This window comes from Opisthorchis viverrini (assembly GCF_000715545.1).
Source record: "Opisthorchis viverrini unplaced genomic scaffold opera_v5_278, whole genome shotgun sequence".
Classification (NCBI taxonomy): Eukaryota; Metazoa; Platyhelminthes; class Trematoda; order Opisthorchiida; family Opisthorchiidae; genus Opisthorchis; species Opisthorchis viverrini.
In genome coordinates this window covers 308,390-334,469 of record NW_008751938.1, presented here as the reverse complement: position 1 = coordinate 334,469, position 26,080 = coordinate 308,390, and the positions used below count along the sequence as shown (strand labels likewise).

Genomic DNA, 26,080 nt, shown 5'->3' with positions numbered 1-26,080 from the left:
CGACACACCCACAAATTTCTCAACGAAAACCACTTCCGAGGCCATAGCAGACGAAGTTCAATCCGAATGTGCGCCAATAATTTTCAAATGACATCGATTAAAACAAATCGCAAAAAAATGAAGGCAGATGAGGGGGGTTTTCAGTCTACGCATATATGCAAAGAAGTGCAACATTTTGACGTTAAAGTTTTTATTTCGTCCGCAGGGGTTTTGCAGAAAAATACATTGTGCGTCTAGGCGCTGGCGTTCTACACCGCAGCCATCATTGGGTATCGATCACGTGACACGGTCCAGCCAATCATTTGCTTGGGTTTTTACGAAATGGCTGGGCTCTCATTAGTCAACGATTCGCCTTCGGAATTACCTTCGAGTTTGTCATTAACCCTCGTTCTGCGTTCTGTATCTGCCCGTCGAATGGGCCCTTTATGTGGTCCCCGTTCCGGCCTCATTGTTACTCCGGAGCCTGTAGTGTGCATTCGAGCTTCGTGTATTTGAAGTTCGGTTACTGCTGATGATCAGGCTTCTTAGCTAAAGGTTTCATCGTGGACCATAATCGTCCTTCTATTCATGTTTGAGCGTTTTGACATCACATCCCACATAAATCTTTGTACATGGACTGGGTTGCTGTCATGGTACCGTGATTCCTACAACTACAATAATGCTGTTCGGCACCGGCCATCGTGTGGTCATCACCCAGGTCTCCCTATACGGTTCTCTGCCGTGTAAATTAGTGCATGGTGAACGACAGCCACTGACCGACAAGAACAAAACCGACCCGGGAAACTTGGGCAAAAGCCTCGATCCTGTGTATCACTCCGTGAATCCGTGAATCCGTGCTGCATATGCAAGGGCGTGCTAATGGCAACAGTCTACTGCTGATGCCTTTTCTGCCTTTCTGTGTTCAGGCAAGCTTCGAAATATGGTACCTGATTCCATCTTTCGATGCCATAGCTTTCAGGCTCATGTCACACTATTCTACATTTTTCGCTTACCCTTTCTGAAGCTAGAAATGATTGGATTTGCTTTATTCTTTGAGCCCTTATTGACTCCGTATAGAATCAGTGCGTTCTGTCAGGTAAGTGAACAGATTCTCTGAAGACGGCTAGGTAATAACCATCCCGTCCTGATGTACTCTCTCAAGCCTGACCACCACATGTAGTTTGGGGCTCTATATAGTTGTAGGGGTGCTTCAGTGCAGCCGAGGCTTTTCAATACTCTGAATACGTTGCACTGCAATGCTACCGATTCAGAGCCTAAAGCCTCTGAGAGGAGCGATTAAATGGCTGACCTCATCACTCAACTCTGTCTGAACCTCTTACTTGACCACCGCCTTATTTCTGCGTCCAATTAGATCGTTAAATAGCCTTCAGGATTCTTTTCGTTTAGGATTTCTGGTAGAATCAAAATCCTTGAAAACTTTTGAAGCGCGCCATCCAGATGTGTCCATCTTGGGCGTCCTTAGGGTCTAGACCAAGCACGCCTACTGGGTGAAAGTTCAACTGATCATCATTCCCAGCCGACCACATGGTATGGCAGAAATTATTCGTCGTCCTATTGTTCTGCCTCAGTCCACCGTTCCTTTTATTGTTGCTGTGGATCTATTCCGCGGTTAAAATCCTAGTTTCCACCGAAGTAGACCGGAGTTCATCAGAATACAGAATAGCTGAACAACGGCCAGCTAGTATTCCGACTGCTTACCAACCAGAATGGTTCGATCTTGCCCTACCGGCACACGCAGTCCAAACTAACCGAGTTTTCCAGGTATACGACGGTTATATAACCGTCAAATAACCACCTTTTATGGTTAACAAGTGCTTATTTGAACCGTCAAATAACCGTGTTTTGCGGCTATTGCTCGGTTAAATAGCCGTCAAATAACCACGTTTTCCGGCAATTGAACGTTTAAATAACCGTGTTTCCCGGTGGTTGGACGATTAAATGATCGTCATTAGATCATATTTCAACGGTGAATAATGGTAAAGTCACCACCATATTACCGTAAATAGCTGTTATTAGACCTATTCTACCGCGTTATTACGGCTCAACACCGTATACGTAACCACGCATTCAAACACACGGGGTACGTGGAGTTTCGTGGCAAACATATTTCACCGACCTTCCGTTGGCCCAATGCACACTCTTTGGGGGCTCTCTGGGTTGTTTTTATCGTTGATTGATAGGCCTCCTGGCTTCTCACTTATTTTCACTTCTGCTGCGGTAATGCATCATCCGTCGCGTTAGCTCTTTCTGCTGTGTATTTTACCTTGAAATCGTAACCATATGAAGCTATGTGCCATCTGAGTCCCAGAAAGCCCAGTGATTAAGGCACGTACTGATCGTGGTCCGAACCCAGCGTACGTATCTCATCCGCTCTTTTCTAGGCCTGGGTTAAATGACAGTAGCTCAGTCCCGCTTATTTATTCGATAGGAGTGTCAGTTGGACACCAAAGGGGTGCTACAGCTAAACACTTATGTTCCATCTGTTCAGGCATCCGTAGGGGTCTTGCAGAAGACATGCACTTTAGCGGACTGCGGAAAATTTCCATCTCCAGATGCATAATCTGAACTATCCTAAAGCTCAAATGATAGGCGAGTTCTCTTTATCGTGAAGTACTTTCGCTTGGCTGGATTTTGGACGCGGGAGGGAGAGGGAAGCACACTGCTATCACCGACTGTTCGTGCCTTTGTTCTAAGATCACTGCTACCGTTAGACCGAATGCATCACTTTTTAGATGAAATGGTTTTAACTAAACCCCGAAAAGCTAGTGTTCTGTTTTGAATGAAGACTGTTTTAAAAGCTTGAAGGCCTGTTGGCCTTTTTTCGTCCACTAATACTTGGCATCCTTTTACATATAATGTGTAATGTTACTGGCGGGTGAGTCAAGTCTGCAATATGATGATGGCAACGTCGCACTAGTCCGAAGCACATCTTCATTGTCTTAACCACTTTAGGTTATCCCCTATGGTCCTGAGCTTCCCGTGAGCAATCGAGATTTTCTTGTTCAGTCGATTTTGTTCCACATAACTAACTTTGGGTGCGGACAGCTTTCGTTGATCTGGTTTGGCTTGGAACACAGCCTAGCATAGCACTTGAAGTACTGACTCCAAGTGTTTCTCACGTTTGTGATTATCTCATGAGAAGACTGGGGCATCCTTCATCTATACTAACATAAAATATGTCTTTAGGTTCCCAGATATTTCCTTTATCGTCCTTTGAAAAGTAGCTGGTGATGCCCTCCTAAACTCATATAGTCCAAATAATTTGTCGAAGCCGTTTTATGTGTGTTGCTGTCCACCATTCGAACTTGCCAGTGGCCTGAGTATGTAGAATTTTTAAAACGTCCTGGCTTTGCAAATTTTTTGGACGGCTTTGACCGGCCCCGATCTTGGGCGTGCATCGGCTCCAAGTACCTCATCTGGTGACCGATAGTCTACACAGACCCGATGCGAACCATCCTTTGTGTCTTAATAATACTGATGCTGCGGAATTGCTACAACCCTGTCGAGTCAGCATCCTCACCAACAGGTTTTTAGGTGAACAACTGGTTCGAACAGTACAGACATATAAGCGACCCTGATTGATGTCTGTGTTGTCCGTATGTTTTACTTAGATGTCCTCTTTAGCTACGTTTGCATACTTCCCTACCGTCTGTTCCATACCCGTTCTCCACTTCGATAAATTGGCCACACCTGTGCGATTGGTTGGTCTCCGCGAACTGCTGGGTCAGTGACGTTGGTTTGACTCTGTTTTACGTCAGATGCCTAGCCCGCCTAATAATTTCCACGGCATTCATACTCTTACTCTGAATGCGCTGAGAACGCTCCTCCCACCTGGATTAATGTGGTGCGACCAGCCCAAAATTCTATCTCCTCCACGGTCGTTCTAACAACTTTTTCGTTGCCTTTAGTCGTCGACTCCTCCCAGGAGACGTTGCTAGTCCATTATCAGTTTGATGGACCCTGGGACCCACCAATTCACCGTCATTGTCAGCAATCCAGAGGAAGAACGCTGGTCCTTAATTGCCTTTCAACCATGCCAATTTGTTTGAATAATGGAGAAAAGAAATGGTATTAAGGAGGATGGCTTAGAGCTAGCCTGTCATAAACACCCAACTTGCCTACACCTCCAACACTCATTTGGACAGTCTGAATAAAAACTGACGGCGTGAACGCCCCTTACATTTATCAATCGCCATCCACTTCGGTGTCCGAAGCTAAGCACAAAGAGGGTCACGTGTGCCCCACCCTGGAGGGCAAACAACACTAGTAGCAACCAGAATTCTCGTAACCTTCATTCCTTTCTGTTATATCATACTGTGTTCATCATCATCGTGGGCAGAATGAAATAAGTGTTCAACGCTGATGCTTCGCTACCGTACAACCATGATTTATTTGAAAGCCTTATTGTGAAGAAATGAATAAAGGTGGACAGCGAAGCTTACTACAATCATTCCCAGGTGGTTGCACCTCCAGACACTCATTCAGGCAATCTGGATAGAGGCTGGTAATAAGAGCACCACTAACATCGATCAGCAGCCATGTCTTGCAACGTCTCCAACCAGGCGCAGTGAGGATCACGTGGTTCACATCCTGACAGCACCCAAACGTCTCGTAACATCCTTCATACACCGATGCCAGACCAAGGGTTGGCCACTTCTGTGCTCCGCTACTCTGAATAGGGCACGGAAAATAGCACTGTATTCGGCAAACGATGGTTCGGCATACGTAGTACATGGCCTAACCTATGCATCTTCTGATGTTCGACACATCTTTCAGTGGAAGTCCCCGTTGCACAACTGAAAACCCGCTTTCTAATTGCCTCGTTACGGATTCGCCGACACAAACCCACACGAGATATGGTTCTGTGAAAGCGATTGTCGCCAACTTGAGGATTACGCAGAACTCCGCCCACCGATTAATGTGTGGCTCCTAATACGGCTCCGCACGTCCATCCTTGGGTAAGCTGAAAGGGTCCTATCTGCATATGGGTACCGTACTGCGAGCTTGGTCGAATTACAGCCAGTCAGATGGTCCCTGATTGTTTCATTGACAAGAGGTTTCCGAAGACCAGTCGAACGAATCAACTGGAACAATTTGCGCACGTTTCCAGCATTCTTTGCATCACGGTACAGCAGCAGGTACTGCAGCACGGTACTGAACTTTGGTCGCGCTAGAACCACTGTCCGCATCAACAGGGTCGACCTTTCTCACTTGGCTAGACTATAAATGTGCGCTAGTTATCAGAATGATTTGACTTGTGTGCATCTAACCAAGTCGGTAAACTTTGGATTAAATGTTTTACTGATTACATTCAGTAGGTGTCTCTTGGTACGACTAGGTATCGCGCCAAGAGGTTCATGATGGGAAGTTGGCCTGATCTCTCAGCCCAAACCACGTGCCAAACCGCGTATTCATGAATATAAGAAAACCCACAATCATTCGAAGTTCATCCGCATATGTGAACAAGATGGTGAACTAGGATAAACTGGATGTGTATCAAAGAAGGCGGCTGTGAAAATTTGCAGGAGGTGTTCCAGTAAAATGGGGCATCTTGGTGGTAATGAGGGCTAGGATAGAACGCGAATTTACTGACCAGGAGGTCCGTGGTTCAAACTCGACCTCTGCATTTCGACTCCTGTCTAGGTTTGGACAACCTGACATTATACCAGCCCTCGTGCTTCCTTCGGATGGCCCGGCAGCTACTCACCGAAAGTTTGGTCCTGTATTCTCTTACTATTTAATAATGGAGGTGGACTATTAACTACCTTACCGGGGTCACAATACCTTAAAATGCACGGGAAACGGATATAGATGATGTCCTGCATCCGGTGCTGCTACCGAAGACAATCCTTGTATGGGTCTCCACCGTTGTCATATCTGTCACCAAAGGAGCAACGTCCGGGCTGTAATAGATACCGCGGCTTAAGTCTGCTCATCCTTGCTTCTAAATTACTTGCACTTATCATCCTACGATCTTATTCTGGTGATACCTTCAACGCTGATGATGGCGATGACTTTGCTAGTGAGAGAACACTAACTTTTGCCCTGGATACTTTATACCTACACGAGACCGATTTTTCCAGTTTTCTTAGGCGGTAGGAGTACTCTTGATATCTGAGACAATGCGATCATTTGGAACCGCTCGCTGGCCAACAGAGTTTCTGGATGGTTTGCCAGTGTAATGAAATCCTTGGATTCTCATTTTTTACAGGTACTTATGTATGTGATGATTTCTTGCTCTTTTGTCCAATCCCAACGGGGTTCTCACGGCTGCTCAGTCTCTTCGATTTTACCGTCGTTGACACTGAAGAATGTTTCTACAAATTAAACATGCGGCGACGTCGAAACACCGTCTGGACCTCATTTCAATGTCTGGGTTATCTATGAGCCCAAGATGTGTCTTCCAAATTGGTAATTTTCATTTCCAATTACGATCTCGAGTTAGCTCGGTGGTTAGGGCACAAAATCATTAAACGGAAGATCCGTGTTTCGAAATCGACCCCTGCGTCTCGGTTGCTCCTGTGTAGGTCCGGGCAACCTTGCGGTATCTCAGTCCTCATGCTTCCTTCGAGTGGCATGGCTGATAGGCGTAGCAGATGAACAATTTTTTATTAATTATTTATGCACAATTTTGAACTGAGTTTGCCTCGATAGAAATGTAAAGCCTCACTATTGGGTTGACCAATGCCCCACTCGGTCTTTCATTCGGTGGAGCGCATAGATTCATGCATCTGGAAAGTTCCCCTAGCACGAGATCACCCCTGGAGTCGATAAAACTATAGCGAAACCATGGACTAAAGTCAGTACTATTAAAAAAAGTAAGCTATCATTCGTCCAGTTTTCGGCAGCCAAGTCGCCGGAATCGCTAGTGCAGTTAACCAACATCCATGCAAAATGGGCTCTTAACACTTAACCTGCTGATACCAGATTAGTTAAATGAAAGTGCATGGTCTGTTCACTTCTCAAGTTTTACTCTCATTCACCTTTTAGGTAATCCTTTCTTTCCACTTACGACATCCTACCAGTTGTATTGACAGCATCCATTAATCCCATGGCCCGGCCTCCACCATACACACGAGTGGACGTCAAATCCCTTCTGAAAATTTTCAAAAGGTATTTGTATTTCAAATTCGTTCGTATTTACCTTAGTTCGGACAAAGATGGCAACGGGCGAATCGACGCAAATGAGCTCCAGTCCGCATTGAGCAACGGTAAGGACTCCATACTGAGGCTTGTTCAATAATTTTACGAGGGTGTGCTCGGCTACTAACCTGATTTGCTGCTTCTGCTGTTATGAAGCAGTCTGAGTTATTGTGCGAGGATTGTGAAAATTAGGAATCACCACAAGGTTGCAAAACATATCTCTGAAACGGTCCACTTGGTACGTCCTCACCAGTTGTTGAGACGTACTTGGCATTTTCATTGACGTTGACCACGGTTGCATAGCTAGGATCACGCCTAATAGCATACTCCGTCCCTGCACAAAACAACAACAGCTAGTTCTATGAGAAAGAGCGATAAAGCAAACGAATGAGGTTAACATGCGGTCACATAATAGAAACTATGGTAGTTTTAAGACTGACGGTTGACGAGTTACTAATGCCGTTGCGACTTCTTTGTTGGATGATAGTTGTGTCAGATGGACCTATAATTAGATTGTGAATAATTGCAATGACAATAAGTGTCGATATCATACCATTCGGCTAGAATTGTAGTGAGGGATTCAACTCTGAACAAGGCTCTCCAGAATCAAATGTTTGTTCTACATTGCTAAGTGTTCCGTGTGGTTCGGTCGAATCCTCATTCTAGGCTTTCATTTCAAGTTCACTCAGATGATTTCCCGATACGTATCTAGTTTTTTTCCCACCAGATGAAGTTAAGGAACCCATCAATTTTCTTTACTTCGTTCACATCCCATCAACTTCTCTCGGTTTCGAAATCTTGACAAACATATTTTCCTAAAATCGGAATTCATGTTCACGTGTGGATACTTGTTGAAATGGTCAGAAACATACAGAAAATATAGACCGTTTTGTTACTATTATGTTTGTCACAGCCCCGTTACCGCCGAATGGACCGCACCGTGCTACTGTCGTGCTAATCGACCCCCAGTGCAATTCACCCTATTGTTCTGTCGTATTTGATCCAGTAACAACTTTGAAGTCTGTTCCTTGGATCAAGCGAAACTGCGATTTTTAAGCACCCGTGACATGATTTTTCGGACTTTCACTAGTGTCCTAGGTAGTATCAATGTAATTAAAATTTCAAGAGCAAGATTATTGAGGGGTTCAAAAGATAACCAGACTCAATCATTTTGTGAAAGTTTGAGAAACAGTCTATAGCTAGAATTTCTATGATATTGTACTGAGATATAAGACATTAAGTGGTTGGTAACTGTTTTTGGGTGGCCTGCCACATCAGATCAACGGAGTCCCAAGCAGGGTAGTTAAGATCATACGCCATTTTGCGCAAAGTCCTATGTGGAACAGCATAAGCGCATTTTGCCCGTGGAGTAAGACCGAGGGCAAAAAATGGGTTATTTCTAGGGTCAGTAGCATTCATTACATTATAGATTATAAATCGCAAAATGTCAGTTCCAGCACCGCAATAGGTATAGCACCATAAAAATTGATTTTCGCAGGGATACGGAGCAGTGCGCTGTATATGTAACACACTATTTGTCTTCAGTCGTCTTTTGCGCTTGGTTTTTTACTACCAATTCTGGCGTTCTTGTTCAAGTGGCGATGGATAGCACTGACGCTGTTGAGCAGAATGTCATATGCGCAAATCTGCGACTCCCTTGGTGTGATGAATAGTTTTCAATCGAGTTGACTCACTCCGGCAATCCACATGGTTCTGTAAACACTTCGAAATTTAGAGCTTGAAAAGACTTAAATTCAATGTTCAACAATCCAGTGTTTATGGAAGTCTAGCCCCGGCAGTTATCAGTGGGTTGGGTTCTGCGAAAGAGTGGTATACATGAAGATCTGAAATTTAATGGTAAGAATGCTACATGGACTCGAGTAGGGCCAAACCCAATGAGAATACATTTACGTAAACATGACTCCTTGAGATGTAATGCCTGACAGACTCGGGTTTGTTCAGGTTGCATCCAAAAACCGATTTGGTGGCCGATTCACAAGTGTTACTGGAACCCTTGTGATACGTGGGGATGGCTTTGGCTTCCATATTCAAAGCATTTCGAATCATTTCAAAATGATATTTTCCGGTTACATGGGAAATAAGGTTTACCTTCGAGCACCGTTTGAACAAGTATTCCGAAGTATCTAGCACAATTGTTTTGTTCGAGTTGAGTTGTTCTCATCTCTATACCACTGACAAATAGGTTCGATAGGAAAGATCACCCTGGTAACATTGCCTTAGATCTATATCAATGTGGGAGATCCGATCATGAAACTAGGTATCTCTAGCTGGAAACAGATTATGTTAATATGAATTCAAGTCAGTTTGAAAACGTTTGGTTTTCCAGCGGACTTACGTTCCATAGTCTTCCTGACGTTTTCCATTGTCCAGAGATCGTACTTTGTGGGAGCTTGTCAGAATGATCACTACTAGGGTGGAACCATTGTACATCCCCATGCGCTTGGTCTGGGACGCTGCTAGTCAGTGTTAATGACCGCCTTGCTGTTAGTTTCTGTCCAAATCTACTGGGTGAAAATGGCTTTGGTAGGTAGCACATTCCGCATCCATACTCACCTTCCCACTCCGGAGCCTTTTGTTTGTAAATAAGACCTTTAGTCATACGGCAATTGAATCTCAGACTCCACACCAGATTCTCTCCACACCCATGGATATTCTTTCCTTTTCAGTTTTGTCGGCAATCTATGGGCTATGTTTCACCTTGCGTATTTCTTGCGGTCGCTTTCCATCATCCCACGATTTTGTTCCCCCTTCTATTGTGTGATCAGGATACATTCAAACCTCCTTTTATCTCTGCAGGTGTTCACTTACCGTTCAATATCAACACGGTAAGCATGATGATGAAGATGTTTGATCGAGACGGCAGTGGTGGCATCGAATTCAACGAATTTGCCGCGTTGTACGATTACGTATACAAGTGGAAAACTTGTTTCCAGCGCTACGACACCGACCGGTCAGGGGCGATCGACGCTCAAGAAATGCAAGTCGCACTACGCTCCTTCGGGTATGATTTGTCACACCCGTTCGTATGTCAGATGCTTCGACGGTTTGACAGAACCACTCGTGGTTGCATCGCGTTCGACGACTTTATTTATGCTTGCGTGTGCTTGCATGTAAGTAAAATGGTTTCGTGCTTGGATCCCGCGTATCCATCACATCCATCAGATTTAAGTACCATTAAAAACATACATGCGTATAAGGATAGGGGAGGTAGATTTGAGCTGTTGTTCGGTTGTCTGTCTCTCTATGATTCGGGGGCGAGATGGCCCAAGTGGTAAGAGCGCGAATTTACTGACCGGAAGGTCCGTGGTTCGAATCCGACCTCCGCCTCTCGAATTCCCCTGTCTAGGCTTGGGCAACCTGGCAGTATCCCAGCCCTCGTGCTTCCTTGGTGTAGCATAGCGGCTAGGCACTGGAAGGGTGCTACAGCTGAATGCTTTACTTTTCTCTCTATGATTTGGGGCAATGGTTTTGGGTCCTTTCTGTACCACGATGCGTTTTTACAACTGCAACGTTATCGGCGTAGCTCCATTGCTCCGGTTACTTCGTCACGTTCCCCGTTCGACGAAGTACATGGTTGTTTGAAGTTTCGGCCCACTTGATGACATGCGCACCTATGAGACTTTTATCAGTTTTTAAGTTCTATTTTTACATAGCCCCTATTTTCTTTGTATCGTTCAACTTCGTAGTTAGCATTTTCGTGAGGATGTTTCATACAACTCAGTGGAAATTACGGTAAACATTGTCGTACAACAGCCGTTTCCCTGGCTTTTCTGAATTTTCGGGATTGTTAGATTCACCAGGTTTGATTTAGTTCACTTGCCTGCTTTGAATACTATGGCTCAAGTGTGGTTAGTGAGCCCACTGAAGACGAACTCATCAACTTGATACATCTTTATCTGCTGGGAGGGACGAGACGGACCAAGTGGTTAGAGCGCGGATTTACTGACCGGAAGGTCCGTGGTTCGAACCCGACCTCTGCCTCTTGACTTCCACTATCTAGGCTTGGGCAACCTGGCAGTATCCCAGCCCTCGTGCCTCCTTCGTGTGTAATGGCAGCTTGGCACCAAAAGGGTGCTACACCTGAACGATTCTGGAAGGGCACTTTTCTTTCAAATTTCCAACATGGAGTGGAGAATGTCATCTCGAAATAGTCCATCAGCTTTACCCCTCCTTCGTATGGCAGCTTGGCACCAAAAGGGTGCTACACCTGAACGATTCTGGAAGGGCACTTTTCTTTCAAATTTCCAACATGGAGTGGAGAATGTCATCTCGAAATAGTCCATCAGCTTTACCGATGTCAAAGACTCTTTTTGACGGATCAGCTGATAGGAATTCTTGAAAAACTATTCCAATTACTTTGTGCTATCAATGCCTAATTTTCCAGTGCATTATTTATATGTTTCCTCTGTTGTGGCACCAAGTTTCATCTTTCTAGGACGAAACACTTCAGTACATGCAAAAACATCATAAGATGTCACTACTAGGTTACTAGCCTCATGCTCTTGTGTGAACGGGGATCGGGATTTGAGTTATTCAGATCTTACGTCCATCGGATGCGGTTGCGCTCCTGTTACTTAAATATACCCAAATGCATATGGCCGTGCACAATCTTAATGCAACCCGAGGGTAGGGAAGTTTTATTGATGCACAAATGTGCAGAAGTGTTTCGGGAGGGGAGAGTCCAATTAAGGAGGATAGCACGTCGGAAAATGTTCAGCATGTGCGCAGCTGTGAGGAAACCGTGCATCCAAGCGATTAGATTCGTGGTTGCTGTTTTCAGACAACGACTTATTGAACACTATCATACAAATGGAGGAAACAGTAGACAGCGTACAGAGTATGGTTTCATTGGTTTGTCGGGACAACTGTGGAGCAAATCATTCAGTGACTTTGAACGGAGGAAGTGCTTTGCTGTTTGTCATTTCCGATATGAGATAACTTATGGTAGGTACACAGCACTTATTTTTTAATGTTTCACACTGAGATCTGTTGATCGACCCGTGCACATTGGGGATTGATTTTGTCATCAATGTGTCACGAAATCTGGCGCAAAGTAAAGAGTGCTAGGTCACGGATGTGTACAAGCCGGTGGTCCACGGTTGTTTCTAATGTCCGTTGACTCTATGTAGTTCCTACAGTGTAGGAAACACGTTTTTGGGTGGTGACAAGTGTCACACTGAGACACACGGAAGCTGCGTGAAAATTGCCAATCGACTTTGAAAGTCCTAAAACTTGAGTTCGCTCATGACACCGGATTTAGAATTGAATTTCCGGAAGGCATCTTAATGTGTTCATCTTCTGTGAAAACCACTCAACCGTGTTTTATTCAGACCTCAATGAATAGCTAGTTGGGTTTCAAAATCTCCAATTACCATTGATTGTTGGAGCTTTTCATAAAACCCCTGTTCTTCATAAAATTTTCCTCCAAACTCTAAGATGAATGCTGCGTTCCGTTATCCTTTCTTATACGTATACACTATACTACTTTACTATACTCTGAAAAATGTTGAAGGATTGCCCTGCAAAATACTTGTTTCAAGCGAAAAGAGACGATCACGTAAATAGGTGTTCTCCCCAAGGTAGATCATGGTTAGGGTGGTATGATATATGAAAAAGGTATCTTTTGGCACTGTCGCTTCCGACGTTCCATGCAGTGCGATACTTTTTTGTTTTTTGCCCGTATTTATAAGTATTCGTGAAATACATTTTGAAGACTGGTAGCAGTATTCTCTGGGTCAGCCCAACGTCTGTTGACCGCACAGTCTGAATGCCAAATCGTTGACTTGGTATCCATATACTGATTCGTCTATTTAAACAACGTTTAGCTCAAGGGTTGTGGGACAGAAAACACTAAAACAGCACCGGACGAGGCAACATAATGTTGAAAAAAAATTGGTGCGGCTGAAATTTGAAATCTTCGGTTGCCAGTAGTGTCGAAAATGCTGTTTCACTGGAATACACAGATGTAATTCGGAAGAAAACTCGCCACTGATTGAAGAATCAATTTGCTCGTTCGGGGATCTGTCACATACTTAATAAGTAGCCTGTGGACTAAAGTATGAGCTACTGAACGAAACATTTGTAACCGTCTAAGTATAAACGGTCTGTCAGTGTCCCAGATATTATGCTTTTAAGGTATCTTTCCACCTTTTCGCGAACTGAGCACTTCGTTTGAAGTTCATGATGGATGTCAGCGTCGCTCAGTAAAGTCTAACGGAGCGCCAAGAAATGCTCGGCCCTTCTCACAGTGTCATAGTCTGTGGACCTCAGTATCTGTATCCTCACTACTGAGAACGTATACGATTCACGCATTCTTTTCGACGTGGATTTATTGATTAATTATATTTAGGTCCCAGACGCTGGCATCACGTATCCTAATAAGGTAGACTTCTCTGTCGTTGCATGCTGACCGTCTCTGTCTCTCGGTTTGGCATCTGCGCTAAAGGTTTTGGTTGAGTGCCCATAGCATCTTCCTGTCTACGCTTGTTAAGAGGTAAATATATTGTGCTGTAATCGGGGAAGTATAATCGTCCATAGCACCACTCGATCTTGGGTGTCATCTTTTCACTCACCCAACATCGACGTACGGAGTAAAGTAACTGTCCGCTCTGCCGTTGCTCGCGACTTTACATTTTCTCGGTGCGAACGTTATATTTTGAACGCAAACTTGGTTCGTCATCCCTTATCCTCCTTTGCCCCTTGTTTACGAGACACCTACATGGTTTCCGACCAGTAAACCAGAAGAATCGAGGTGCGCCGTAATCAGGATAGGGAACGGTTGTCAGTCAGTTACAAATAATGTACCGGGGGTATTGGTTCCAGCTACTGCAGTTTTGGTCATCAGAAAATAAGAGAGGGGAGGAGATAAAGCCAAGCATTGAAGGTTATCGCATAGTCAGTTGGTTGTTGTTGTTGAATTAGTCCACCTATTTGAATGAACACGAAGCGCGGGAGCTACTCATTGTAGCCGATGGTTTTGATACAGAAACACCACTGACTGAGTGCTTGAGCCGTGTCTTCCGGCGTCATAGGCCATGAGGTTTTTCATAATACTGCAGTAGGAAAGAGACTGGAACGCAACCCGTACAAACCACTGTCGTATTTTAGCCACATAATGTAGCCCTCATCTCAGCTGCCGTTTGTGGTTGCGAAACCTAAAGCTATCATGGTGGTCGGGCTTCAGTGTTGTAATGATCCTGCGTGTTATACTGACTAGAACAAGGTTCAACCACGCCAGCAAGGATAACGGTGAGCAGCCCGACAAAGAACAACGAGCCCCGGCACTGCGAAAAGTCTTATTACAAGGCGGTCTGGAAGTAAAGTCGTATTGCCCTCTGCGATAGGTGTGAAGGCAGTAGGGCGTCCAGCATATCCGTACTGATGATAGCAGGGATGCTACTTTCGTTCGAGTAAGGACGAGTTAGAAAAGTTTGGCTCTAAAATCCTCACAATCCGATCGCCAAACGGTTAACCGTGACCGCCTGCGCATTACTCAATACGGTCGAAATACTTTTAACACCCATGAGTCTGGGGCTGCTCAAAAGGCACCTGCAGTGCACAGCCGCATTAAGAGTGAGAAAGTAATGCCTTGCTACCAGAGTCGTCGGGCTATTCAAGACCCTTTAACCAGGTGGGTCGGACTATTGAGTCAATTGCTCCAGGAAGGATCCCTCAAGAAAACCCTAATAACTGCTACTTCGTGCTGCCCCTTGACAGCTGTTGAACAACAAGACGTTTGGCAACGACCGACTTATAAGCAATGTGACTCACCCGAACTTAGACAGGATATGGTATTACTCATCCTACAGTCAAGGAAATCACATCATCTGGTCACGTGCTCGCAGGCTTCCGGAGTGATGACTTTTCGGAGCAACTGCTCGTGGCCGAACGGTACAACCACCAGCTGGGCGGTTGTGGGTTGCAATCTCTCTGGAGGTTCGTAAGATATGGACTGCTTGTTACTCACAATAAGGATGAAACAGCCATGCAGCGCTTCTTGTCTTTTTAGCACAGACTGACTTCACTAGGATGACGCAGTACTTTCATGCCTCCACTAAACTGTTTTTACCTTTGGTCCCGATCTTTGTATGAATGGATAGTTTCAATTCGATAACTGATTGAAACAGCAGTACGCGCACGTGTCCGAACTGTCACGTGAAGGCCAACCCACGCTCACAAACTTTCCTGTTGTCAGCATTCGTTCTGTAGGTATCTTTATTTCCTGATTCCTCTCAATTGTGGCTAGCTAGCCAGACACGATAGCCTCTAATATACTCAGTTTCATCGTGTGCAGTACAGTACGAAAGGCGAACCGTGTATGTTGCCCGCATTCGTGCAATAGCAGATTCTTTCTTGAGGTAGGTAGCTGAATTTGCGGAAACTAAGTGGAAAGACACGCGATACTGTTTAGATAAGTTAAAATTACTGAATGCTTTTGATTACACGAAAGTGAAAACTACTTCAGACGAGTACAGGGAGACAGTGTCGCATTGGTTTTACTATCCGAATGTGTTTGCCGTCAAAACTTTTCCGTCCAGAAGAGATTAACTTTGTGACTGATACCTCACCTTAACTGAGGCACAGCTGTTAATGATACCAATGATAGTGATAATACTCCTGTTACTACCATTATTGTGAAGCAAGTGAGTAACGCTCCGTAACATTTTACTCCATGAGATTAATTATTCAATTCAGCTTTATGAGTTCACAATAGAGTTGTGACCTATCCATTGTTCATCTGTTTGGAAGATTCATTGTTTTGATGCTTTTTTTCATGGTGTTTTTGGTGTAGGATAACTTTCCATTGTTAGCACAGGTGTTGTAGGCACTGGGATCTTCAGTTCTCGATCCCACTGGCTTCTCAGGTCCCGGAGCTCAGGTCCATTAATTTTAGCTTCATAAGAAGCACAGTTATTCACATTCGTGCGTCAATCGCCCGCTAAAGGGACAGTTTTTCCTGACTTGGTCCAACTTCTGTGTAACTAGTTTGGGCTGCGGAATAATCAGCTAGAAGACGCAACTATCGGTTGGCTTTTGTCCCCCGACTAAATTCGAATGGCGTTTATTCCCAAACTTACATAGTTCAACTGGCATTCGTCTGGGTCAGCAGCACCCACTTTACTAGATGGAGCAAAACTAAGGTGTTGAGTTATCCAGCGAGTGGATAGCACTCTTAAGACAGTGTCCACTCACTCAAATATGATGATGCCAAACGCTTCACCACTTCCAGCCCAAGCGGAAAGAGGTATGACGGCTTTTAGTGCTAGTGGTCGGATGATTGCCTAACGGTCTAACATTTATCAGACGTATCCGTTGGCTTGTACCAGCCTGAGAAGTACCAAGATTAGAATACTCTTGACACGTCATTGAGAACATGTTGCGCAATAGGGTTTTCCTACATCATGACATTTTCTAAATGAAATAAATCCTGCAAGTCAAGGCTTATTTGAATGGAGACCAGCAAATCATCAATCATGTTGCCTATACACCAGTTAGAGACAATAGCTCTTTCGATTGAACTCAGTGTGAAACACTCAGTTAAGAAAACATATTTGCATGTCATTTAAAAGCTAATGAGAAAATATTCCTCTGATGGAAGAATGACTGACAATCGAATGATACCGTACTTGCACCTTTGAGTGAATATTTATGGTATGTATCCATATGCAACAGTATGGGAATACACTGGGAGTTCCGAGTGGCGTTCGGTCTACATAGATTCCGTCGTTTATCAAACTTTTCCCTATTGAATTAACGCCATTATCTGGACAGACCAGGCAGCTACTTACTCCAAACTACCAACATATTCGTAAAGGACTTGGTCTACACTCAGTTCTTACGAAAACCCGGTTGAAAGCACACGGAAGGGAATTGAAAAATAAGTGCGACTCACTTGGAACAGATTCATCAGTAAGATAGAATTCTCCTGCTTGTTTCAAAAGAACAACGTGAAACTGATTACCCATCGTTTGAGGCACTGTGCCTGAGTATAATTCAAACTCATTCACGCGACCGACTGGAACCAACCTCAAAATTCGAACATTTTCTAGAGTGATACGAAGTACGGAACTTAGTCCCACACTACACCCGTTACACAGGCGGGTGACAAACTTGAATCCCAGATATCTGCAGATAGAATACAGTCCGAAACGGCCGGGTGCACAAGGTTTGTTTTATCATAGGCCTTGTAAAGTACTGTCGTTCTTCTATGTTCGAATACCGATACCCTGGTTTCCTCCTTGATATGACCTTCATTTGTTTCAGTACCTGACCGATGCATTCCGTCCGTACGATCACAACAGGAACGGTTGGGCTGAAATGAACTTCGAACAATTTCTTATGGCTGCACTGTCCATCATTGTGTGAATTACTGGCACTGTTTAACCGCGATTCCCCCAGCAATGGGTTTCTGGCTGAGTGTGCTGGCTTACTCTGACGGAGTCTTTTCACTCCACCCAATTATCTTGACTCCATACAACATGCGGTTAGCTTTCGTGATAAACATTTTGACTTGGCTGTTTGTATTTTTCTTCATCCATCATCCTTATCATTCACATGTACAGTGATTTTGATTGATTTCCTTCACATGTTTGTTTCAATAAGAAATGTTGCAAACTTTGGGTCTTTTGGTTTCCCACAGTTTTGAACTTGCTTATCTGAGTAGCCTTCATGAATGACGCTTACTAACCGCGTAGATTTTGCCTCGTTTTCTCGCGATCACCTAGGCCACAAGAAACTGTAGTCGGATACCTTCGGTGGATGTTTCCACTGAACTCTTTGCTCTCCAGAAAACGTTGCATTGTGGGAACCGATAGGATTTCCAACCGAAATTGGGCGTTGTTCAGAGACGTTGAGACGAATAGTAAAACACACTACGGGGCAATATCATTTTACCTCTCCCACTGTGAAACTTCCGGATCGTATACCATAGAGTTTTCGGGCGAACAGCCACCTGGAGCCATATCACTCTCGCGGAAACCGGGTTAGCCGGTTCATCAGTAATGAACGTGGGGCTGGCTAGCGGAAACTGATGCTCTGTCCTGAATGACAGACTGTATTTTTGTTGTTTTGCCATTTAACTGGACAACATTCGAATCTTCCAAATCTACCCGGTGTCCCCTTCGCCTGCCTGGCAATTAACCAAGTTGACACACGATTCGAGACCTCGCATTTCGCAGACATCGCTGCGCAAGTTTTAAAGACTAACAGTTTTGGATTTTCAGCCATGCTCTTTGATGGACACCTATCTGTTCTGCCAGCCTACGTGTCTGCATTCACTCAAGGTCTAATCGGTTGCAAGGATGACAGAAACATTCCTCAGATGGTCGGATGGAATCGGGCGCAGATGTGAGGCATGGTGCACATTTGTTCGGGCGACACCGTAATGCCACTTAGTATCTCTATCCAATCCGTCACTATTGAACTGCAAAGCGACCATTTATGGGTTTTCGAATTGTAGACCTCTGAAGACTAATGGCCTGTTAAAATTAATCGAAATGAGACGAATAGTCGCCGAACAATGAAGCTTGTGCCGAAATTTTTTATTCTTTAACACTGATTGTTCTAGGCCGCCTTGATATCACATGGCACTCCGTCGCACACGTTCATTTTACGGTTTTTGTGCGTGGGCTGTTCGCAATTCAGCGCGGATGACAATCCTGTGTTCTCCATCGTGGATGAGTCGTTCTCTATCTCCATTTAGCTGAGCGTCCGTTAAACATGCTTATACACGAAACGTTGCGCTGTGATAAGACAATACGACGGTAGTCAGTATAGGTAGGTAGTATAGGTAGTGTCTGCGTACGAGAAGTATGGAAATTCTGGAAGGGGCCGTAGCTCACTGTTCTGTTCAGTCTACTCAACCTTCACGGCTTCTTCACTGATGTACTGAACATTGTTTTTCCATAGCCAATGTGAACCTTCAGCACAGATGCTCACACTGACTTACTTGGAAGCCAGTCCCGGATTCAGTTGACTTATGTCGCCATCAGTTACCGACGGTGCACCATAATTAAGGATTACCATTCCTTCTTGGGAACGCAGCTTGACTCCGGCAATGCCATTGGGTGGGCTCAGGTGTCAGTTGGTTTTCCCCAAAATTATGCATGTCAGGGCGGAACAACTATGTTTACCATCTTTTTCGAGTTTCTGTAGCTCGACACTATCGAATGTATCTGGCTGGTAAGCTATTGGGGATGCACAGCTGTGCTGACGACAAAGACTGTCTTGGAAGATGAATGGAAGAGAGTAGAAGAAGCCATGATGTCAGCCTTCAGGACTGTCTGTTCAAGCTATTCGTCTTTGTGAAAGAAACGATGAGTGTCGTCAAAATCAGCATATGTGACTGCTGCCACATAAGCGATCCCACCAACAGGGAACCAGGATTGCGCACGCGTCTCATGAATGACAGAACGTTCGTGGATTTCGAAGAGGCTTTCGCTTCAATCAAAAGTTGTGCCACACTTCAGATGATTCGATCAACCGTCCAAAAAGTTCAGGTATCAGCGAAACAACGTTTGAAAAAACTTAGCAACCTTGACGGTTGATATTTACTAATGACGTGAATTTTGTCTCACGCCCACGCACATGAAGAAAATGTATTTCGATTAGTTTAATGCATGTTTCTAATCTTACTTCCGCTCTTACTAAGTAGTTCTGCAGTATTCGAACTATCAAAGTTCCACGCAAAACTAAACTAGTTTTGGCCGTCGCGGTGGCAGGCTTAGGAAACCATGTCAATGCATTTGGACGTTTCTGATTTCTTGAACTATGGAACATTTAATTTGCGGGTCACATACTAGGAAGCGTGGGTAACATGGTTAAACTGACAGACAATGTTGCACATGGTACTGACCGGTGAACACTATCAAGTTGACCATGTGACAGCACACTGTAAATATCGTATAGATATATCGGGTGATCCGTTTTCCCCGGTTGCCTGGAAAATACAATGTTTGCAACCAGCTCTACTACAGCTTTATGAGAGCATTTTGTGTAGCCGGGCTCAATTCCGGTAACACTTTGTGGATGTCCGTTGCTTAATGAATCGTTTTTTTGTCTTAAACAACCCGCCACCAGATGCGATCACTTTAGTGCATGTTTCGAGCTACAGCTGTTGGAAGATGAGTCTGCCTGGTGTGTAGATGTTCTCCATCGTCACGGGGGAAAATTTCGTTTTCTGGACTCTAATAATGTTGTAGATGAGCGTCGGCTGAAACGTTGATATGTGATTCATAACATTTTTATGAGGAGACAAGGTTTTTGTCCTTATCATCCTCGAATCCACATAGAAGATGTGGTCCCTCCCAAACTTCCGGGCTTATACTAGCACCAGTAATTACACTATGGTGTCCACCGAGTGAGTACTACAGGACTTGGGCTATGGTTTAGCGTACCAGTCATCTGTCGCAGAAGTCCTTGAAGAGGCTCTAGCTAAAATAATCGCCCCAATTCCCTTAAGTCTCCCTCCAAATTTGACCTAATCTGGGTAGGTTGGTGACATCCCGAGACTGGGGAGTCTCCCGTCACTTGATCGGCAACAGAAAGCCACGAGAATAGCATCCAGAGGAAACAACGGTAGCATTCTCAGGGCTTGATCAAACGCGCATCGTGGTCACGATGACACGCTCGTCCTCAGAAATGACCACATAATGTGTCATTTTTGGTGGAAACGCAAGTCTGTTGATTTGCGTCTAAAGGATTTATCTGCTATGCTCCTCGTCGCTCACACAGCGATTTGGTGTATTTTGGCGGAAAACGAGGACAGCGCATCTTACAAGCTGGCCAGAAGATGGACCTGAAAGAACCGATCATTCATTGTCACCGCCACTATGATGCCCGTATACTGAAAATGGAACCCAACCGACTCCCAGCCTTTCTGAGTTAAAGTTCATCACAATGCATGCATTTATCAGGTCGTTTAGAAGCGGGAGGAGCAGTAGTACGCAGTAGTTTACTCAAAGTAGTTGGTAATGTGTTGAAATATTGGTAGCCCGGGTGAGTTTATTGGTTGTTGATCAGGTGGCTGTTGATCTGTTCGCCGAGCTTGGCAATTGGCTTGAAAACGTTTCGTCACCATATTAGGAGACATCATCAGCGCGCAGTTGGGTGGGTACTTCTTCCTTGTCTGCGTGCGTTTATATACCATTCGAAGGCGAACGCAGGGACGCCAAATCGCCACGGTGGAGGAAATGGGGCAGTAAAAGCAACCAATCAAACTGGAGAACGTCAAACCACAACGCAATGCAAATCAAGAGAGCGGGCTACTAAAAATAGAAGGCGTTGGGATAACCTGTCAACACAAAGGAACGCAGACCACGACCCAACAAAGATCACAAAAGGGCCAATAGATTCACTAAATTCGTAACACTTCAAGTAGTCAATCGCGTCAGAAAATAACAGATAACCTTCGAATGTTATATAAACGTACACAGACAAGGAAGAAGTACCCACCCAACTGCGTACTGGCGTCTGATGTCTCTTCGTATGGTGGCGAAACGTTTGGAAGCCAATTGCCAAGCTCGGCGAACAGATCAACAGCTACCTGATCAACACAACAACCAATACTTAAACTTACTCTACTCCAACAGGATGCCCCCCGTAAACAGATCACCTTATTTAACTTCTGCATGAAGTTTGTTATTCGACTGATGTGTAAACCACTCAGACTCTAATGGCATCCATCGACCCTTTTACTTCCCAGCAAGACAAATTCCTGACAGAAACAATACTACATTAACACGAATTCTTATAGCGACTGATTTGTGCTTGGTCGGTGTAAGATAATCAATTCAGCACACTGACATAGGCTTAGTAGCTGTCCCTCACATGCACTGTTCACGTTGAGTGAAATGGACCCGGCAGTTGAAATCAACACTAGCAGATATGATCATATGACTTGTAGTTACCCGTGTAGTGTACCGATGAATAATCAACACTCTTGACTTGGCGTTGGAAATACGTCAACGCTTTGATGAGTTACGCTGCTGGATGCTCACTCACTTGTGTAGTTGTCAGTGCGAAAGTTGTACACAAACGAACCACTTTTGTTGGACTTTGTGCATACTATTATTGTGTTCAGGGGTTTCAGGCGCAGTTCATTGACAATAATGGCATGTGTTAAATTTCGATATCATCACAGTATCTTCCCACTGCACTTGAACTATTAAGGTCCTCAGCCCATTGTGTAGTGGTATGAATAAACTCAGAAAACAAAATGAGTCAAACTAGAGAAGCTTGCTCACTCAAACAATTTGCTAACGGATAGAGCAATCTTATATGTCCATAAAACAATGTAAGTCTGTGAACGTTCCACAGACTGAGACCATAGTCAGGAGAGTCCATAGGTTGTACGTCAAAACATAAACCGTCTTCGAAAGCCAGTATCTCTTTCTAATTGCGCTCTGTATAACTGCAACCCACAGAGTTGAATTGCTGTGTCACAGAAGCACTGGTGGAACGGGTAGTGTTATCCGTAGCAAGCGATATAGATATGCTCCGACTGAAAACGTCTGTGAGGTGTGGATGGTGAATCCAACGTCACAAACGAACCTTAGTTGTTGCTGGCATTAGGTTGGATGAAGATTTTGGCTGAATAGAACGGCGTTTCTCTTGGTGGAGAAACGTTTGGATTGATGTTTGGACACCAGCAAATCATACAAAACAGGCATCTAATCTTTTCACTATCAAAATGACTGGCAGGTAAGTCATGAAGCACACCAACTTGAGAAGTGAACAAAATCATACTTCATTCCCTAGGACGAAACTCTACATCAGAATTAATGAGTGGATCACCACTTCGGGAAACTTAGTGTGGCAGGTCCTGTTCGTTCTGTTCGCTCCAACCTACTTTGAGGTTATTGATAGCTAATCCAAAGTACTGCCATGCACTTCGACCCTTATTCCATTCGGCCAAGTGGTGGTGGCTGTGGCAGCAGACAGAAGCTTCTTCGTTGAATGCACAAGGTGGGAGTGATGAAACGTATTCATCTTGTGTGTTCTTCTCACAGAGATGTTCATCCACAAACTTGTAAGCACTCACAATAGCATTCCAGTGCTTCAACACCCTTGATACCCATATGCATCATTTTTACTTCTCAGTAAAAAGCATAACGAAAAGATGCCAGTGTTATCGTTTCGCGAACCGGTAAACTGCCACTTTTATCGGCTTTAGTGAGTCGACGGGAAAAGTACGTCATAGGATGACCATTTCGCACCAGTGCAGTAAGCATTTAGTCGGCTGAAGAAACGAACTTAGTAAATCCTCGTCCCTTAATCCACCTATTTTTATCCCCTTTTTCCTTTAGCTATCGTCCGGAAAGCTTTCGTTGCGACAAACACTCTCAAGCTGAAAAAACTCGGGCCTTAATGTATTTGCTGGGTGTTCCATCTGATCAGAACCACTCTGGTTCAGACTCTATTGATTTTGATGGGTCGATCATATGTGCGTTTTCTGAAAAAACGCCAGAGTTTCTCCGTACATGTCGCAGTCGGTTAGTATTTGCTTGTTTAGACTCAGAGATGAGTGGCACACGACGGATGCCAAGTCCGCAAAGTGAATATTTGACAACCCCATGTTTTTAGGCCATGTTTGAGCCGGAAAATTATCGGTATCACTCAACAAATAGACTTCAGTTTCAAATAAGGGATAAATAGATAAATAACTGACTGATATCCGTTCAGCGTTGGCTCCAAATCTATGTTTATGTTTGAGGGGTTGAGTTCATGTGCAGACAGTTTGATCCAACAGTTTTCATACTTCACGGAAATTTACCTGAGAAAAGAGCAGGTTAGAGATGTGAGATAGGTAACTTCCTGAAACCCTTGTTCACAAATGGCATCAGCTTACGGGAATCAGATGACTGGAAAGGAATTACGCCGAACGTATTAAAGAAACCAGTACAGTTCAACTCTATTTTTCTGTATTTTCCTGCACACATTTGTGTTTCCTGCACATTCGTTAGTGCACGAGGCTTTTTCTCTTTCATCTGACGGTACCTATAATGGGGCTCTGTTTCAAAAATCAATATTCGGGCGTGTTGTTGATCGCTTTGGTCAGGCCTTTGGTCCGCATGGAACAGAGCCATCTCTCTTACGGAAAAAGATTATCTCTGATTTATTGAAGCTGTAAACAAACGCATCTGTATTCTAGATGGACATATCTCTTATCATATCAGTATGGGTAGAAGTTTGGGATCAGATGACGCTCGTCCGCATCCCAGAAAAATGGCTTGTAGCACACTTTTCATCCACACTGCATTAAGTACACTAAGGCGTCCACTTTGGAAGATAGAGATCGAATTTTGCTGTGAGCCGCAGAAAGATGCTTAGTGGAGTTGCAGTGTGCAGAAATGATAGAGTAGATTACTTTCCATCATTTGTGGACATATTTTTTATGGTTAACTTCCAACAATAGCTACACAAGGACAAATGCCTAATTATAGGGCATGGTGGTGAAGACCCATTGCTTCTACGAGTACTTCACATGGAGAAAAATCGTACCGAAACGGTTGTTTCAAGGGTCCAAACAAAATTGCTGTTGAGGGAACACCACGACCGATGATGCACCTGACATGTAAGTTAGCCTGTTTCACAGCTTTCGTAAACGACATTGTGCTTCATATCTTATTCATGCTTACCTCCCCCTAGCAGTGGGATTTCATTACTGGTTTGTGGTAGCGTAGTCTGTAATGGAAATGTATAACCAAAATCATCAGAGTTGAATTGGAAATGAACGTTTTCTATAGATAAATCAACGCTTCAATCATCAGCAGCAAGTTGATCGAAATCTCAGACGATAGGAGGAGAAGGGTTCGGGTGAGACCTACAGCATGTCATTAAGCTCCAAAAATCTTTTGGACTCGTCAAGATGTTACAGCCGCCTGTGAGAGAAAGCACCGTGGTTTCTGATGATCGAGAGAGTCAGTAGCATCCTCAACAAGAAAGGACATGAACAACGCTGGGCGTTTGAAACAGTGAAGCAGTTCGAGAACGCCTCTCAATGCAAAAATGTGATTGGTGCATCATTAGTTGAGGTGAAACCCAGTGTGATTATCACGAATCTGTTTCCCACAGTAATCGAAGAATCTGCGCAAAATGATCTCAGGGAACACCTTGGATGTCGGGACTGTCAGCCTAACGAAAAGATGCATTTTTTTCATGACGTTCATATGCACGTTTCGAGGATCTGGATCACGCTTCCACCATCCATTCCAAGGTATTCTGGTCCCCCAATCTCCCTTGGTAGGACTACCAGTTTGTTAGCCATCATTGACTTCTTTGAAAAGTACGAAGTCCGGGTCACCAAGGTCGAGTGTCTCTTATCGCTTAGGAACTCCCTTGCTGATGGTGAGCAGACATCACTGTACTATCTTGGCTCTTTGAGTTCTTCCAGAAGTTGTACTGAAGAGCACCCACTGAACTGTTCTTCAAAGTATTTGGTACATCCAGTCAGTTGTTTAACTTGGACATCCTGCGACTGGAGTGCTATGCCATCATTTTTGGAAATCCTTTTCCTGACATCTGACCTTTTTTGGACAGTTGATCGAATCGGCTGAAGTGTGGCGCAACTTTTGCTTGTAGCGAAAGCCTTCCACACCTCTTCAAACTCTACGAACGTTCTCTGTCATTCTTGAGACGCGTGCGTCATCCTGGTTGCCAGTTGCTGCGATTGCTTTTATGGCAGCAGTTACATCTGCTGGTTTCGATGACATTCGTCGTTTCTTTCACACAGACGAATGGCTTGACCAGAGAATCCTGAAGGCTGACATCCTGGCTTCTTCTACTCTCTTCCATTCATCTTCCAAGGCAGCCTTTGTCGTCAGCACAACTGTATGTCACCAATAGCTTATTAGCCAAATACGCTCGATATAGTTGAGCTACAGAAACTCGAAAAAGGTGTTGAACATAGCTGTTCTGC

The 26,080-nt window shown here is 44.3% G+C and overlaps 1 protein-coding gene across 1 annotated transcript; it reads left to right on the top strand.

Annotated features, from left to right (window-relative positions):
* Window positions 1-658: 658 nt before the first annotated feature.
* On the top strand, window positions 659-17,814 carry T265_09488 (hypothetical protein; the record flags this gene model as incomplete). The annotated part of the gene is made up of 4 exons (XM_009175570.1): window positions 659-737; window positions 7,026-7,211; window positions 9,961-10,274; window positions 17,428-17,814. 4 exons carry the CDS (start codon window positions 659-661, stop codon window positions 17,527-17,529), a joined length of 681 nt encoding a protein of 226 aa, XP_009173834.1.
* Window positions 17,815-26,080: the final 8,266 nt, after the last annotated feature.